At 37.0% G+C, this 16,408-nt stretch overlaps 1 protein-coding gene across 1 annotated transcript in view; it reads right to left on the minus strand.

The window, feature by feature from the left end:
• LOC149248270 (glucose-1-phosphate adenylyltransferase large subunit 1-like) overlaps positions 1–16,408 on the minus strand; it is a 43,314-nt gene that overhangs the window by 21,211 nt on the left and 5,695 nt on the right. The window contains exons 2-6 of the mRNA XM_089458390.1: positions 16,196–16,318; positions 14,560–14,733; positions 11,464–11,556; positions 11,273–11,356; positions 11,015–11,070 (exon numbers count right to left, since the gene is read on the minus strand). Coding sequence (XP_089314516.1) covers positions 11,015–11,070; positions 11,273–11,356; positions 11,464–11,556; positions 14,560–14,733; positions 16,196–16,318 — 530 coding nt within the window. The remainder of the gene's footprint in view (positions 1–11,014; positions 11,071–11,272; positions 11,357–11,463; positions 11,557–14,559; positions 14,734–16,195; positions 16,319–16,408) is intronic.

Raw genomic sequence — 16,408 nt, forward strand, 5'->3', positions numbered from 1 at the left:
TTTCATGTGGTTCCGTACCTTCAAAGCCTTGGTGGAAAATATGACCGGAAAGAAGATCAAGATTTTGAGGACTGACAATGGCACTGAATATGAGTCAAATGAGTTCAAAGACTTTTGCAGAGAAGCTGGCATTAAGAGGGAGACTACCACTGCATATACTCCTGAGCAGAATGGTGTTGCTGAACGCAAGAATAGGACTATTGTGGAAGCTGCCCGTGCCATGCTATGTGTCCAGGGTCTTCCAAAGTTTCTGTGGGGAGAAGCTGCAAATACTGCTGTGTACATTCAAAACCGATGCCCTCATTCCGCTTTGGACTCCAAAACTCCCGAAGAGGTTTTCTCTGGTAAGAAAGCTGATGTCTCACATTTTAGAATTTTTGGATGTCCTGTCTATTTTCATGTGCCGAAAGAAAAGAGAAGTAAGCTGGATGCTACTGGGAAGAAAGGAATGTTTGTGGGCTACAGTGAGACTTCTAAGGCATATAGAGTCTATGTACCTGGTCAAAGGGAAGTAGAGATAAGCCATGATGTCACTTTTGACGAAGATGCTTCCCTGAAGAAAGTAGTAGATCTTCCTAGATCTGAAGAAAGACCTGGAAATCTGAAAGAACCCCAGGATGAGACTATGCCTGATGTTGAAGAGCCAATGGACCCTATTGATCCTTCCCCTTCTCTAGGAAAGAGGCCATCATGGCTCAGGGACACCCTCGAGGATGCTGAGGGTCATGCTGCCCCAAGGGGAACATTCCGAGAAAGCAAGAAGCCGTGTAGATACCAAGGGTATCTAGCTGCCATGAGTACTATTATACAATCTGAACCTGGATCTTTTGAAGAAGCCATCAAGCATCAAGTCTGGAAGGATGCTATGCATGAAGAATATGAGGCTATTATGAAGAATGATGTCTGGGATGTGGTCCCGAGACCGAAGGACAAATCTGTTGTCACCGCTAAATGGCTCTACAAGATTAAACATGGATCTGATGGGAGTGCTGAAAAGTTTAAGGCAAGATTTGTTGCCCGTGGCTTCTCTCAAAAGGAAGGAATTGACTATGACGATATATTTGCACCTGTGGCTCGATATACCACCATCCGATCCATCATAGCCCTTGCTGCTACGCAAGGATGGAGTCTTCATCAGATGGATGTCAAGACTGCTTTTCTGCATGATGCAATAAAGGAAGAGGTGTATGTAGAACAACCTCTGGGATTTGAAGTTCAAGATCGAGACACGTATGTCTGCAGGTTGAAGAAAGCCCTCTATGGGTTAAAGCAAGCACCCAGAGCTTGGTATGAGAGGATGGATAGTTACTTGATGAAGCTGGGCTTCACTCGAAGCAATGCTGATCCAAACCTTTACTTTAAGGTTGAGGAAGGAAAGCCTCTCATTCTAGTGCTGTATGTGGACGACCTCTTCCTGACAGGTGATGACCCTCTCATTCATCAATGTAAGAGGGAGCTTGCTGCTGAGTTCGAGATGAAAGACCTAGGACTGATGCACTATTTCCTAGGCCTGGAGGTCTGGCAGAGACCTGGAGAGATTTTCCTTTCTCAAGGAAAGTATATTGTGAAGCTTCTGGAAAGATTTGGGATGGTGGACTGTAAGTCCGTGTCGACACCAATGGAACTCAACTTTAAGAAGTTGAGTGGCAGCGCTGCAGGGCCTATCTTGGCCAATCCTACTGAGTATCGTCAACTCATAGGAGCTTTGATGTTCTTAGTGAACACCCGTCCGGACATATGTTTTGCAGTGAATACTTTGAGTCAACAGATGGTTGAGCCTCATCATTTTCACTGGGTTGGTGCCAAGAATCTTTTGAGATATCTTCGGGGCACGATAAACCATGGGCTGAGATACACTGCCGGGAGTGTGATACTCCGGGGATATACTGATGTCGATTGGGCTGGCAGTGTGGTGGATCGTAAGAGCACATCTGGATGCTGTTTCAATCTTGGTTCTGCTTCGATCTCATGGATGAGCAGGAAGCAGAAGTCGGTGGCTTTGAGCACCGCGGAGGCCGAATACATTGCTGCTAGTATGGCCTGTTGTGAAGCAGTTTGGTTGAGGAAGCTCTTTAGTGAGCTGTTCCAACATGTGCTAGATACCACTGTAATACTCTGTGATAATCAGAGTGGGATTCGTATGACTGAGAATCCTGTGTTCCACGACCGATCCAAGCATATTGATATCAGGTACCACTTTATCCGGGATATGGTACAGCGAGGCGCCGTAAGGCTCGATCATATAGGAACTGATGAGCAGGTCGCGGATATTCTCACTAAGCCCCTGGGGAAGGTCAAGTTCCTAACCTTCCGTGAGAGTCTTGGTGTCGTGGAAAGACCCTATGGTGTGGGTCCTGTTGGACGATGAGCTCTGGGAGCTCTGGGGGGCTTTGGGGATAGCTTCTCGGAGCTATAAGCACTCATAATGCTTCTGCCCCACCCTTGTGATTATTGAGCTGGTTCGCCACTCATTTAATCTGTGCCCCGTATGCATCCTACCCATTGAGTTCAGGGCTCATGGGAAGTACCTCTCATTTGGCCAATGAGGTGTGGAAAAGCTAGAGACTATTAGCAAAGACTGATGGACGCATCAGAGATTGCCGTACTCTCTATCTAGGATGGCATGGTCCAACCACTTGATCTGGGATCAAGATTTGTGAGGTCTGGGACCTCTGGACTGATTATGTCAGTCAGGGAATGATGTCTTTGTGACTGATCCACTTCTGTTCTGAAATAAAGAAGCCAGCAAAGCAAATTTCGGCGGGATGACTCACGATGTTAATTGCACTAATAGATGGATTTCTCCCTAGTTGAGAGGGAGTGTTAAATTTGGACAACTAGGTCCAAACTCCATGTTCTGATGCTCAGATTAAGAGGCTAATATTTTTGTTGGATTCCTCTTTCTGAGAGGTGTAAAATCCATATAAAAATAGTCTTAATCCGATGAGCAGAACTTATATTTTGAATTTATTATTCTTAATAAATTATATGTGCAAAGGTCAGCCAGTTTTGTAATGTAGGCTCACATGCCCAACAGATGTGTCACACACCCTCATTGATGGATATATATATACAGGAAAAGTTGGAGAGAATTTGATCACAACACAACTCACATCTTCCTCTCTCATCCTAAAAAGTACGAGCTACCTGGAGGACGAATTTCAGCCACACGTGGGAAGGACGAAGAGGATTTTTCTGCTGCTAGGGTTTCGCAGAAGTTTGACCAGCGTTGACTTTGGTCAACGCTTGGTCCAAACAAGCTGAAAACTTGTGGGAGGTTCGATTTTTGAAGGCCATACTACCTGGCACAAAAATCGAGGTCAAAGGGTTGACCGTTTTGCTGCTGCGTTGACTTTTAGCTTGCTGCCCCTGCGTTGACTTTTCAGGACAGCGTTGACTTTTGTAGAACTGACTTGGGTTGACTCATCTACTGGTTGGAGGGTTGTTGTGACACATGCTAGGCTGGCTGACCAAAGGAGACTTTGCTGGTTGAAGCATCCTGTTGACCGCCGAAACAAACACATACATTTTTCTTGTTTCTGATTTGTCTTCTGTAAGATCTGCTTATATGTTCTATCTGCATTTTGCTTATCTACTTGTATGATTGCTGTGAGAAAAGTGAAATTGCTCTTAGCATAGAACATCTACAAAACTTTACAGTTACCAATCCGACTCTTCTTATGAGAAATTCTTCAGAATGAGAATGACCACGTACCATTATGAATACCTCCCTAATTAAAAGGGAGTGTTGTAAAACGTAACTAAGTTCGGTCTTCATAATGACATGTAATTATGATATTTGTAAATTATGAAAAGAAGAGAATAAAAATTATTTTTGTAATGCCTTGCTTCATGGGTTTCTTGAGCAAGAGTTTTTATCTAGTTAGCTCCCATTGAGAGCATTAGGATTTATCATTAGATTCAAAGAGTCAATGTCATGTATGAAGAGCCCTTCTTGGGCATGTATCAATTGTATATAAGTCTATATAGCCCTCCAACGACAAGCACACAGTCCTCTCTTCATGTTGGCTTCAAGATAAGGTGACAAACTCATGTCGGCTTCTTATTATGGAGACACACCTATTCATAAGTTTATGTCAGCTTAATATGACAGACATACCACTATAAATAGGCACCTTAGCCTATTCCCCAAACACAAAATTTCGGTCATCTCTCTCTGAAGTTTTTGAATGGGAAAAACAGAAGATGGGTTCGGATCTTTGGTATAGAAACAAGCTCGGATGATGTAGACAGCAAGGATATGTTTAAAGGGTGATCACAGTAAAAGATGAAGCTCGAATCTCTCCCAGAATTTGGATCACAGAACAGAAGACACATTAGATGTATCTCTGAAGTTCGTGTGTATGATTACAGTGACATGAAGTTCAAATCTCTGTCTCGGTGCTAGGAAGAAGTCTTATATCAGTAATATAATGAAGCTACAGAGATTTAGTGCTATCTTTGATGACATGACAGTGAGATTCAGTGTTGCTACAATGATCACAGTTTGGTGACATGACAGTGATGAGTTTCTATGGTGACAGTGACATGACAGTTTGTTGCTATGATAGGACATGATCTCAATTTGTGTTAGTGCTATGTATCAAAGAAGGTCGAGGTGGAAGAGGAGTCAAGAAGAAGGTTGGGTGTCAAGAGAGCAACTGTCTTGGTCTTGGAGTGGCTAATAATTCAAGGGTTTTGGTCTTAGTATTCATTAATTGGAATCTCTATAAGAAGAATTTGTGTTGGTTTTCCTCTCAAAGAGTAAGAGGTTTTGGCCCTGGCTCATAGCCTACATTCTGTGTCTCTTGTCTATTTATGTTCATGCATTGGTAGTTGTTTGATGAAGAAGAACACTAATAACTTAACAAAAGATAAGATCATAAGTTAATGAAGTAAAAACTCTCACAAGCAGTTACTAATAAAGAGAAATCACCTAATTCATGATGCCCTAGATTTCTCAACACAGACAACACTCCATGGATCCCCACAACCATTCATAGATTGCTTGTGGTTCACTTATTGGACAAGGAAGATGCACCTAATCCATCACGCTTAGCTAGCCCCAGATTTGGGCAGATGATCCAAGACTTGCACGATGATGTGGCATCACCTACACCATCATCCTAGCCCTTGCAGGTGATATACAGGCATCTTCGATTTGTTTGGAGACCCATGAGGACACTTGTGTGCTCCACATGTCATTTGGGGCACCAAAGGTTATTACAAGGGTCCAACCCCTTGTCCACTGCTTTTGAGGGTCATACTCTTCATTATGGTACCCATGGACCTCATTAAGCCTCTTAGAGGGCCCTACGACATGCATAAATTAGTATTTGACCTCTTGATGGGGCTTATTCTTTCATTTATGAGCTAGTTTGGTGGGCTCGTCACCAAAAGTTAGATTATTAGAACATTACTTTATTTTTGGGGCTTATGTAGGCCAACGAGGCTAATTCGAACTCCTCATTAGTGTATAAATACAAGTGAAATGAGTTCATTATCTCATCATCACTTTAGATTGGATCTTTTCTCTCTCTTGAGAATTTCACACTTTTTCTAGAGGATGAATTGAAGCTTTATGGATGAATTTTGATGTGTGGATATTGGTCTATTTTATCTTGGAGCTTCTCTTTTGTAAATTGTGGATAGTTGGATATATTATGTTACATGTAAGTATATGCTTCTAATGTTATTCTTGTTTTACTTTGTCGTATACATTGGACTGGGATTTTCGCTATTTTTAGGGCTAATTGCTGCATGCATTTACTGCTTTAAATTGTAGAATTTTGTCTTTATTATAGCATCTCTCAATGTATGGGCCATAATGTGAAAGAAATCTCCAAGGGGTAATTCTAACAGTGAATTGACCTTGATAAGCCATCTCCTTTGTGAATCGAAGTATAAAAGTTGCAAGATTGCTTCTCATTGACCTACAAGGCTAGTGAAGTATTCTTAAGGCCTCCTTGACCAAAAACGAAAGGTCCTCACTCATGTTCATCATAGACTCCATTCTCCCAAGACTAAGGCACTGATCTACCAAGTTGTGGTCACCTAAAATCACATCTTTTTCACCCTTTCCCAGGTCTAGCCAAGTTGGGTCACCTAGGGCATCATTTTCTCAACAAACTATCCATCCAAAAAGTTCGATCTCCTAGGGTCTCCTGTGTTGGTGTCTCCTCAAGGCCTCCTCCAATTTTGAAGCCATTCTGACAGTGGAGTTGGGAGAAAAGACACGCCCTAGCTCTGCGATCAAAATTTGCCCTAGTAACCCCAAGGCTAGTACCTCATAGGATCAATTCAATACCTTCAAGTGAAAACTCTTTCTTTGATCCTTTCCCTCACCTTGTTTAGGGTAATAACATCATTGGTTGCCATACTCTTTCCCCCAACCCTAGACTGGGTCTGCTTGGTCTCATGTGGTCTCGTTCCTTTGAAAAGACAATTCTACAAGAACCACCCAAGCTACCAATTTTAACAAGGATTTTAGAGATCAAGAAACTCCTTCACAAGTCATATCCCATAAACCTAACCCTCAAATCCTCCCTTCCTTTCCCTAGAATACATTGTACCTTTGCTTAGAAAGCAAGCAAACTACATCCTTCAAGCTCTTCTGGGAAAGGGATTATTTGGGTCACTCTTGAGTCCCTATCCATTCATTGATTTATCCCTCATTGGTGACACCACATATACCGGGTCTCCTCCCATCGGTGAAAGTCCGTAAATAGAAGGGAGCCTTAGCTGAGGTGATGATGGGCTAAGTCTCCATTTGTTGCCCTTGGTCTAGCATTTTCCCTTCAAGGATCCCCTTTAGGTCCCCTGCTAGTTTGAGTAGTAACATGCATAAAGACAACACCATTCAACATGGTTGAGGAGGAGCTTTATATGAAGTAGCCAGAGGGGTTTGAGCATTTCAACAAAGATGCATGTGTGCAGGCTGAAGAGAGCTCTTTATGGGCTCAAGCAGGCTCCAAGAGCATGGAACATTTGAATCGATAGCTACTTTTGAGGATTGGGCTTCACTAAGAGTGAGGAAGATTCCAACTTGTACTACATCATGGTTGGAGAGCTTTCGCTCATTCTAGTGCTCTATGTTGATGACCTTATATTGACTGGAGTAGACAACTTGATCCAAGATTATAAGGAGGACCTTGCAAGGGAGTTTGAGATGAAGGATATGGGGATTATGCACTATCTCCTTGGATCAGAGGCTTGGCAGGGTGATGGTGAGATCTTCATGCGACAGGGGAAGTACACTACGAAAATTCTCTAAAGATTTCATATGCAGGATTGCAGGTCCATGGCCACACCTCTAGTCACAAACTGGAGCAAGGTGGATGCTAGCAGAGAAAAGCGAGTAGATTTTATAATATACAGGCAGCTCATTGGGTCGTTGATGTATTTGGTCAACACACGACCTGATATTTGTTTTGCAGTAAACCAATTGAGTCAGTTCATGATGGAACTGACTAGAGTTCACTGGGTTGCTGCAAAGCACATCTTGAGATATCTTAGAGGCATAATGGATTATGGATTATGGTATAGATAGGTTGATGGAGTGACGCTTGAGGGATTCACAAATGCAGATTGGGTGGGGAGCTCCACAGATTGGAAGAGTACTTCATGTGGCATCTTTAGCATTGGGTCAGCAATTGTTTCCTAGTACAACAAGAAGCAGAGATAAGTTGCACTCAATTTAGCAGAGGCCAAGTACATGGCTACCAGTTTGGTCCAGTTTGGTAGCATGCGAGGCTATATGGATGAGGAAGTTGCTTTTGGGACTTCTCAGACAGGGGATGGAGCCCACTGTGATACACTATGATAATCAGAGTTGCATTAAGCTCTCTAAGAACCCAGTGTTTCATGATCACTCAAAGAATATCGAGATCAGGTATCATCATCTTGAAGATTGTGTGCAGAAAGGGATAATGAAGCTACTGTACATTCCAATAGAGGAGTAGACAATAGATATCTTGACCAAGGCATTGGCAAGAAGCAGTTTTGTCTATTTCAAAGACAAGTTGGGAGTTGTACAAAATCCCTTCCTCACTAAGAGGGAGTGTTGAAAATGGTAGTGAGAGAAGGTCTTCTCTAGCTTGTGCCTTAGCCAGAGAAAGCCCATGATCAGTCTTCCTTTTACCATGGACGAGTTCGTGGAGTGAGTAAATTCATGCGCAAAGTTGGAGGCCCAGTTAAGTAGAGATGTCCAAGTGCTAGTTCAAGTTTGGCAGATAACGGAATTGGAAGCTTCAGTCTTGATTGAAGCAAGAACATGTTTAACTCGCAGTTTGACTTAGTTAACAAGTCAATCTCAACTCGTGTTCTAAATTTGTACTCGCCAAATATTTGTTTTGGTCAACGCTGACTTGGAATGGCTAAAGGTTGTAACAAACCCAGGGTCTTAATTCTCTCAACTTTATTTTGTTGGCAAACCAAACATTCCACCACAAACTTTTGAATATTAGATTTAAGGCCATCCCAAAAAAATTCCTTTTTGACCCTGTGGTAATTTTATAAAAATCCTGAATGCCTTCCTAAGAGAGAGGTGTGCAATTCCAAAAGAATCTTTTGTTTGAGTTGAGAATTCTTACAAAGATATAAGCGATCTTTGTACCATAATGAAGCATTTTTCCAGCTAAATGTATTAGATGCACTGGGATCTTAATGCAGCTTTTGAATGAGTGTCCACACTTATTCGTCATTCTTCCATTCATCCCTTGCTTCGATTATCCAATCTGGTTGGATAATAGAAATGGCACAAAACAATGCTTCCACATCCTCATCCTTTCTTGAAAGTGCATCTGCAACAACATTTTGCTTCTCTTTTTTGTAGATAATTTCAAAGTCATGACCCAACATCTTTGTGACCCAATTTTTTTGCTTTGGCACCAAATGTTATGCAACCAGCTCATAAAATAGAAGAAAAGATAGATCAACGACTTGAGAATTAGCCTCTTCGAGGGGGCAACCTCTTTACATCACATAAATAAACAGTTCTTGGATGCTACAAATGGCAAGGCCTCCTTTCTATATATAGGAGTCTAAGGGTTCACAATATAATCAGAGCCTACATAACAAAAATAATGTAAGGGCACAACAATAACAATAGTGGGCTTCTATGGGGCACAATAATAACAATATTGGGACTACATGAGCACAACAATAACAATAAGGGAGCTACACTAACAATAACAATAAGGGGCTACACTAGTATTATAGGGACCTAACATTCTCGCTGTCAGATTGTGCTAGGATTTAGGAGGTTTTTCCTAAATAGTAGGGGTCAAGACTATGTTAGGAAATAGGAGATCTCTTGTGCAAAGAAATAGGGTCAGGCAGGCCACAAGCAAAGAGGAGCTGGGTCAAGGATTTTGCAGGGTGTTTCTAGCTAGTGAGGCAGTGAGAACGAGTGGGTTTTCATGTGAAACAGTTTTCCTTGTAAGAGATCTAATTGCTCAAACTCTATCAATAAAATTCTACAGCAAGGAGTGGGCTTTCCCAGTTGGGTTTCCCAAGAAAAATTATTGTGTTATTGTGTGACTGTGTTTTTTATCTCTGTGATTATTCCGCTGCTTATCTATTGTTAAGAAAAATCTGTGTCTTGGTGAAAGAACATTTAGTTTCAGATTATTCGTCTAAACAGTTGCACGATTTTCATGGAAAATTAACAATATCTTGATGAGCATCCCATATAATTGAATTTTTTTTTCTATCCCAAGTATTTTAAACACCCATTCTATCCTTAGAAAATATCTTTGAAGAGCCAAAGATTAGAATTTAATGCCAAAATTTTAATACAGCAAGTAAAGGTTGGGGCCTAACAATGACTCATAGTACAGAGGAACATTGCCTCTTAAAATTTTCATAGGTTTCTATGCCATAGAAAAACCAACGGATCCCCTGTACAACTTTTGCAATCCATCTATTTATCACATTTCTCCAATGTGAAACTTCAATGTTATTAACCAAAGCATTAGTTGCCAAGGTTTGAACATAGAGCAAATAGTGAACTAATGAAAGAAACTAATCGCATCAGTGTGATCTTTGGTAAGAGTACACATCCTCATTATCTTTATGTTGCTAACCATTATCAATCTGATCATGCCCTGTTGTAAATGCATGATAGAACAGTCAGAGCACCTGTTAGAGATTGTATCATTCCGTGGAGCCTACACTATACAACTGCAAGAATTTTATACAATCTCCTCTTGTTCCAAATACAGGAAACTTAATGTTCTAGACTCCTAGCAATAGAAAACTGCCGAACGACTATAGCTAAAAGCTTCCTATGCAGTTGGAAAACCTGCCTATTTGATGTTCCAAATCTCCAAGTATTTATGGTCCATGTAACCTTCTAAGTTAAAATAATGTGTCGGCTGCCATCGATTATATCTAATAATTAACATCCAACGTCCTGCATTCCTAGCTTAGAAGGTAGACATGGCTCCTAATATCTGTTTGAATATGTAAGATTAAGTTACTTCACTGGTTTGAAGTGAGAATAGTTAACAACAAATGTTCTTCAGTTCATTGTGATTCACACCTGTAGTTAAATATTGCATGTTAATCCATTACACTTATAATCTTCAAGAAGAACAACTTCCCTGTCTACTGCACTCCATCCAGTTATTTATATGACAACGTAGCTCTATATATTTGACAAACTTCAACTACAAAATTAACAAAACAATTATTGATAGGCATTATATATGAGTATGGAAAAAGGATGAACACCATTCTAGTATATCTTTCTTTTTTAATTCCACTGCTTTAGTAGATTTTTGGGTATGTTTATAGAGGCATCACCAGTGGGCTTCTCAGTTCTGGATGTATCCATTCAATGATCTAAAGATAGGTTGATAGCAGGATACTTGGTACATGTTAAATGCACTGACAACAAATATTTTCATTCATTACAATACTCCCTTTGAAATTTTCAGACATAGAGTGATTTGTCAACTACAGCTTCAATATGCAGACAATATCTGTATGCTCATGATGCCAAAACTCTTACCTGTCATCCATCGGGACGCAGGAGATTGTTATATCAGCCCCAGTATCAATGTGCCTCTGCATGAAGAGGACACGCATAGGAAACTAATTAATTCCTGAAACCAACTTAGGGCAACTTTCAATACCAACAAATTTGAAAACATCCAAGGGGAATCATTCAGGTCATTCTGTAAAACAAGACAATTCATAACAGATAACTGAATGCAGAGATAAATTGTTGAACAGACAAAATAGTCATGCAATGCAGTTATATACAAACCTGTATAAAGTCCATGTAATCCATACGATATAGATGGTCACCAGACAAAATCAGGAAGTGCTCTATATGTTTGTTCTTGGCATCCTAGAAGAGCAGTTAGCAAACATAAGTAAGGTACCAACCCATAGAAAATTTAATGGGCATCCCACGAGTAGCCTACCTTGTAGTATTCTCAAATAATGCTGCCTTACCTCAAAAAGCCAAGTGAATTGTCTCACTGCATCTGCAGTGCCCTGAAACCATTTCATTCCATCTTCACCTGGCGTCTGAGTGGCTGCTAGGGGCTGTTTTGCAGAAGACATTAATAATGCATATAACTAGGTCAATAATCTGAAACATTCATAATTCATGAAGTTAAAAGCGAGCATTGAAAGAGTTTGAAATACAAAGGAGAAAATTTTCATATCCTGGAACGCATATCCATGCGTCAATGGTTTAAACCATTCCTAACCCATCGCAATAGTTGGATTTGTTAGTCAATTGTTTAAACCATTCCTAAACCCTGTTTGATTTGGATGTTTGATGCATATGTAAAACTTTAAAAAATTGCATCCCTAACTTCTTTTCTTATAGATGGATATATATTATTTTTCAACTTTATCTAATTACATATCTCTTTACGTTCACACTGTTAAAATGTTATATTATAATTATAAAAATGTTTTTCTTATAGATGGATATATATTATTTTTCAACTTTATCTAATTACATATCTCTTTACATTCACACTATTAAAATGTTGTGTCTTTATAAAAATGTTTTAATTAACGTTAATTTTAAATTTATCATATATTAAAAATATTAAATTTTTAAAAATATAATTATTGTTTTAAATTTTTCATTTTTAGAAAAGTTGCATTTTTAAATATTTTATCTTTTTCAATTTAAAATAGATTCAGAGTTAAAGAATATTTATATCTCTTTTAGGTATATGTGTTATTTATCTATTTCATATAAGGTATGAAAGGAATTAGATTAAAAAAATTTGCATATTAAGAAATTTGATCTTTCTGTCTATATGGTAGATCCGGAGCTAAGATGGATCTATGTTGATTTAATTTGTCCCTTTAAATAAGCTATATTCCACATGAATATCATGAATCACTAAAATGAACTATTTTTATTTTTACTTTTATTTATATTTTTATAGGGTTATTTTTTATTTAGTTATTATTATTTATTTTTTTTGACTAAATTAAAATGTTTACATTACATTAATCTTTGAATTGAGGCTTTTGTGATCCATATCTAATTTTTGAGTCACATCAAAAGTCATTTGTCTATGTGTTTCGAACCAAGTGTGTTCATCGTCAGGACAAGATGAAGACCCACATCCAGGCATAGGTTATAAAGAGAGACAGATCATTCAAATGGTTAGAAAGAAACAATTTTAATTGATCACACGTAATAGGTACAATTGACGGGGCAACAACTATATTTTACTGGTCCAAGAGTTAGTTAATTCATTAATTAATTTGTTAGATATATTTATTTTTAATTCATATGTACCTAAATAAATCTAATTGAATTTTTTTAACCTGGGAACTATAAGCTTAATAATTTAATTACCCTCTTTATCTTTACTAGTAATAAAATTAAATAGACTCATAATAATATAGAGAAAAAGATATTATATTTATTTGATAAATAATCAATTAGTTAACTTTATTACTAGGCTTATTTATATATAACCAAATCTGAATAATTTTTATGGGATTGTGGCCAAAAACATGTCTCAAAAATACATTAATCTTTTTATTTAATTTTATATTTTGATTTTTATGCAATATGACTTAGTCAAAATGTTAAACATGACATTACTAGACTCTCTCTGGAGAGGGCGTCTCTCCCATGAAAGGAATTAGATATCTTCATCATATACACATCATTGAAATATTTTAACAATAATAATATTTAAATATTTTATTTAAAAAAGACAATGAAATTTTATATTTATAATTGATATTAAAATATTTTCTTTAAATTTTATAATGAAATAATTTTAGTTTTTAATATATTTTTAAATATCATGTTTCAAATCTATATTAAACATGAAAGTAATTACACACCTTTTGAACATGAAAGTAATTACACATCTTTCCTCATATTGATATGTTTTAATCTATATCATTTTATTGTTGTTATTAATATTTTTTCTTAAATGTTAAATATCAGCTTTATCAACATAGAAAAAAATATTTTCTTTATTATAAATTATGAAAAATATCATTACATTAAATTAGTCTTAAAATATTTAATTATAATCCATATTAATTTTTTTGTTATTTTCTATTTATTGATAATTTTTTAAATTATTATATGTGAATTCCATATCAAATATTAGTAAAATTATCCATCATTTTTATTACACATTTCTCTCTCTCTATATATAATTGATTTTAAAATATTTTAAAAAACATATATATACTATTTATTTATTATTTTTTATTGTGGAAGGCTTCTTATTTCAATTTAAGGTGGATGAAGATCTGTTAACTTTTTTTTTAATTTTTTAATTGAAAGCCTAGATTGATTTTCAAGGGAATATGCTTAATATTTATCAATGGTTATAGTGTATTGAAGAGTTTGTTAGGTTGCATTGACTTTTAATAAATTTTTAACAATAGATTCATGCCCACCAATTTTCTAGGGATTTGAGATTATTCCAATCCTAATAAGTCCCTCCATGAAAATTTCTCATTATTATTTATAACATTCATTTATAATTATTTTTCTTTCTTACATTAAAGTTGATTCATAACCTTTTTATACATGAGTTAGTAAAAAATTTCATATTATAATATTTTTTTATTATATTTGATGATGATGGTTAACGTCCAGTAAGACCAAACTTTGGTCTATTGGACCTTAAAAAACGAATTATTTAGTTTGATTTAAGATTTTGTTTCTATGCTCAAAACGCTGGGGAGAAATCTCTCGAGCTCACTGTAATTTTGACATCATAAAAGGCTAGGAAAATCAATGTTGCAACAAAGATTTATGAAACATTCCACCATATTAATTACATTTTTAATATAATTATACTAATATAATATTATAATTCAATTTTATATTTCATATTAAAATATTAAAAGCCACTTGCAATTAAAAAAATTAAAGTAAAACTGCACTGCTAAAAACCAAAGATAAACTTTCACTGGATCGGAAAAATTATCTGATCCCCACACAACCCTGCGACCCATTCTTCTTGTCCCATCTAATATTTGCGGACATGGAAATAAAATAAATTGTATTGTAAACAAGCTAATTAAAACTGGTACTCATACCTCGACAAAGCCATCCCCAAAGTTTACACCATTCCCAAAACTGTACGTCCGGGCAATGTGGCGATTAAGTGATGCAGAGTTGAATTGAGTCAGGATAAAAATCTTGTTGATGCCACTATTAATACAATTGCTCATTGGCACATCAATTAACCTGTAACATCCCCCAATTGGTACCTGCAAGATAGATTAATCCCTGTCACACAGCATCACGAACAGAAGATATTGGAAAATCTTAAACTTGGACGAGAATGCCTTGCAAAGTGTTTTTGTGGCTAAATGCACGAGCAGCAGAAAACAGGTCTGTTACTTGATTCCATTCTGTTTAGAACCTTCACAGATTTGTTGTGAATATTTATTAGATATTACTGTTCAGGAACAGAAGCTTCATGTCTGGTCCCTTTAGAAGTTGTCATTATCTTATTAGTCCATAATAATGGGATTGAAGACGGAAACACTCTGAACCAGGAGAGACCTCAGTGGAAGACTTTAGTTTGAAGAAATAAGACAACATCGTAACATTCTCTCTGAAACGCCATCCAGTAAATAACATTTAATTGATAAGAGGAGCACTGGAGCAAAACATTTTAACATCCTTCAAGATCATATAGTGCAAATTTCAGAGACGCAACTACAGAGAGGTGAACTCCAGCAGAAAGTTTTGTGTTTCAATTCCACTGTGATGCCTTGAAACTGTATATAACCTCCAATTTTCCACAGATTAGTTGCTTCTCAACACGAATGTTTGGTAACATCTTGCCTAGACCGCAGAGATTAATCGTAATATTTAAGGGGTATCAATAAAATTTGTTCCTCATTTGCAATTTTATTTTGTATACAAGCTGTTCGTTTTTCTGTCAACATGCATAATCTTGAGTTTCGATCAATATCTTTAATTTCTACACGCTATTCTAAACCATCGTTCTACTTCATTGTTTTTCACCTTTTCCATCCTATTCGGGTTAATTTGAAAATCTTTGAAATTACCGACGGTCATGACGTTGTATGGTAGACCTAGTACCCTCCCATTCTTTATGTAACTAGTCCATTGCTTTTGTCATCCATATTGTTCAGAGTACTTGAGCATCTTCGAAATTGTGAACTATTTTATCCGATAATAATGTGTTATAACAGAACTAGGTACTCTGTTGCTTCTCAAATATTTATCTCTAGAATTTTGAATGAAAATGCAAGAGGGTTCAGGAGAGTTGCCCACTCTGGTCTTAATTAATGAACTGCAGGCTGAGGTTTACCTTCGACCCAAAATAATTTGTCTCCCGCTAGGGCATTATGACATAAATTATAAGCCGTATGATTCATTGCTCAGTGTAGAGAAACAATAAATATGTTATTTTAGAAAATTAAATTTTGATGTAGTAATAACTGCATTTCTTTTTTACTCGTTTAAAAAAATACTATTAGATTATTTTTATTTTCTTTATTATATATTTGTATTTAAATTTTCAAATTTAAAAAGCAATTCAGCTACCATTAACATTTATTCTTCTTTTTCGCTTTCATAACGCAAGATACTCTTCTTTTCCCATTTGAGCTAGAAAAACAAGAAAATAAGTGCGTGCTTTTGATTGTATTTTTATAATAAAGCAAAAAATGAGAAACTAGGCAAGATAGTGCTTACTGCTGGCTTGGCTCTTCTCCTTGTGAGTGGAAAAAGGCGTGTCCCGGCTCCCCCACCCAATATGACAGAACAAACTGATTTGGGGTCTGCAATGGGTTTTTCAAACTTGGGCACTTGCAAAGTCTGCAATCCAACATAAAATTTCCGAAAGATTATAGCATTTTTCAATACAAAATTCTTATAAATCAGAATCAATGGTGGATTTTAAACTCT

Source organism: Pinus tabuliformis, chromosome 7, assembly GCF_031772625.1.
Source record: "Pinus tabuliformis cultivar Carrire ecotype Pingquan chromosome 7, CPIR1, whole genome shotgun sequence".
NCBI lineage: Eukaryota > Viridiplantae > Streptophyta > Pinopsida > Pinales > Pinaceae > Pinus > Pinus tabuliformis.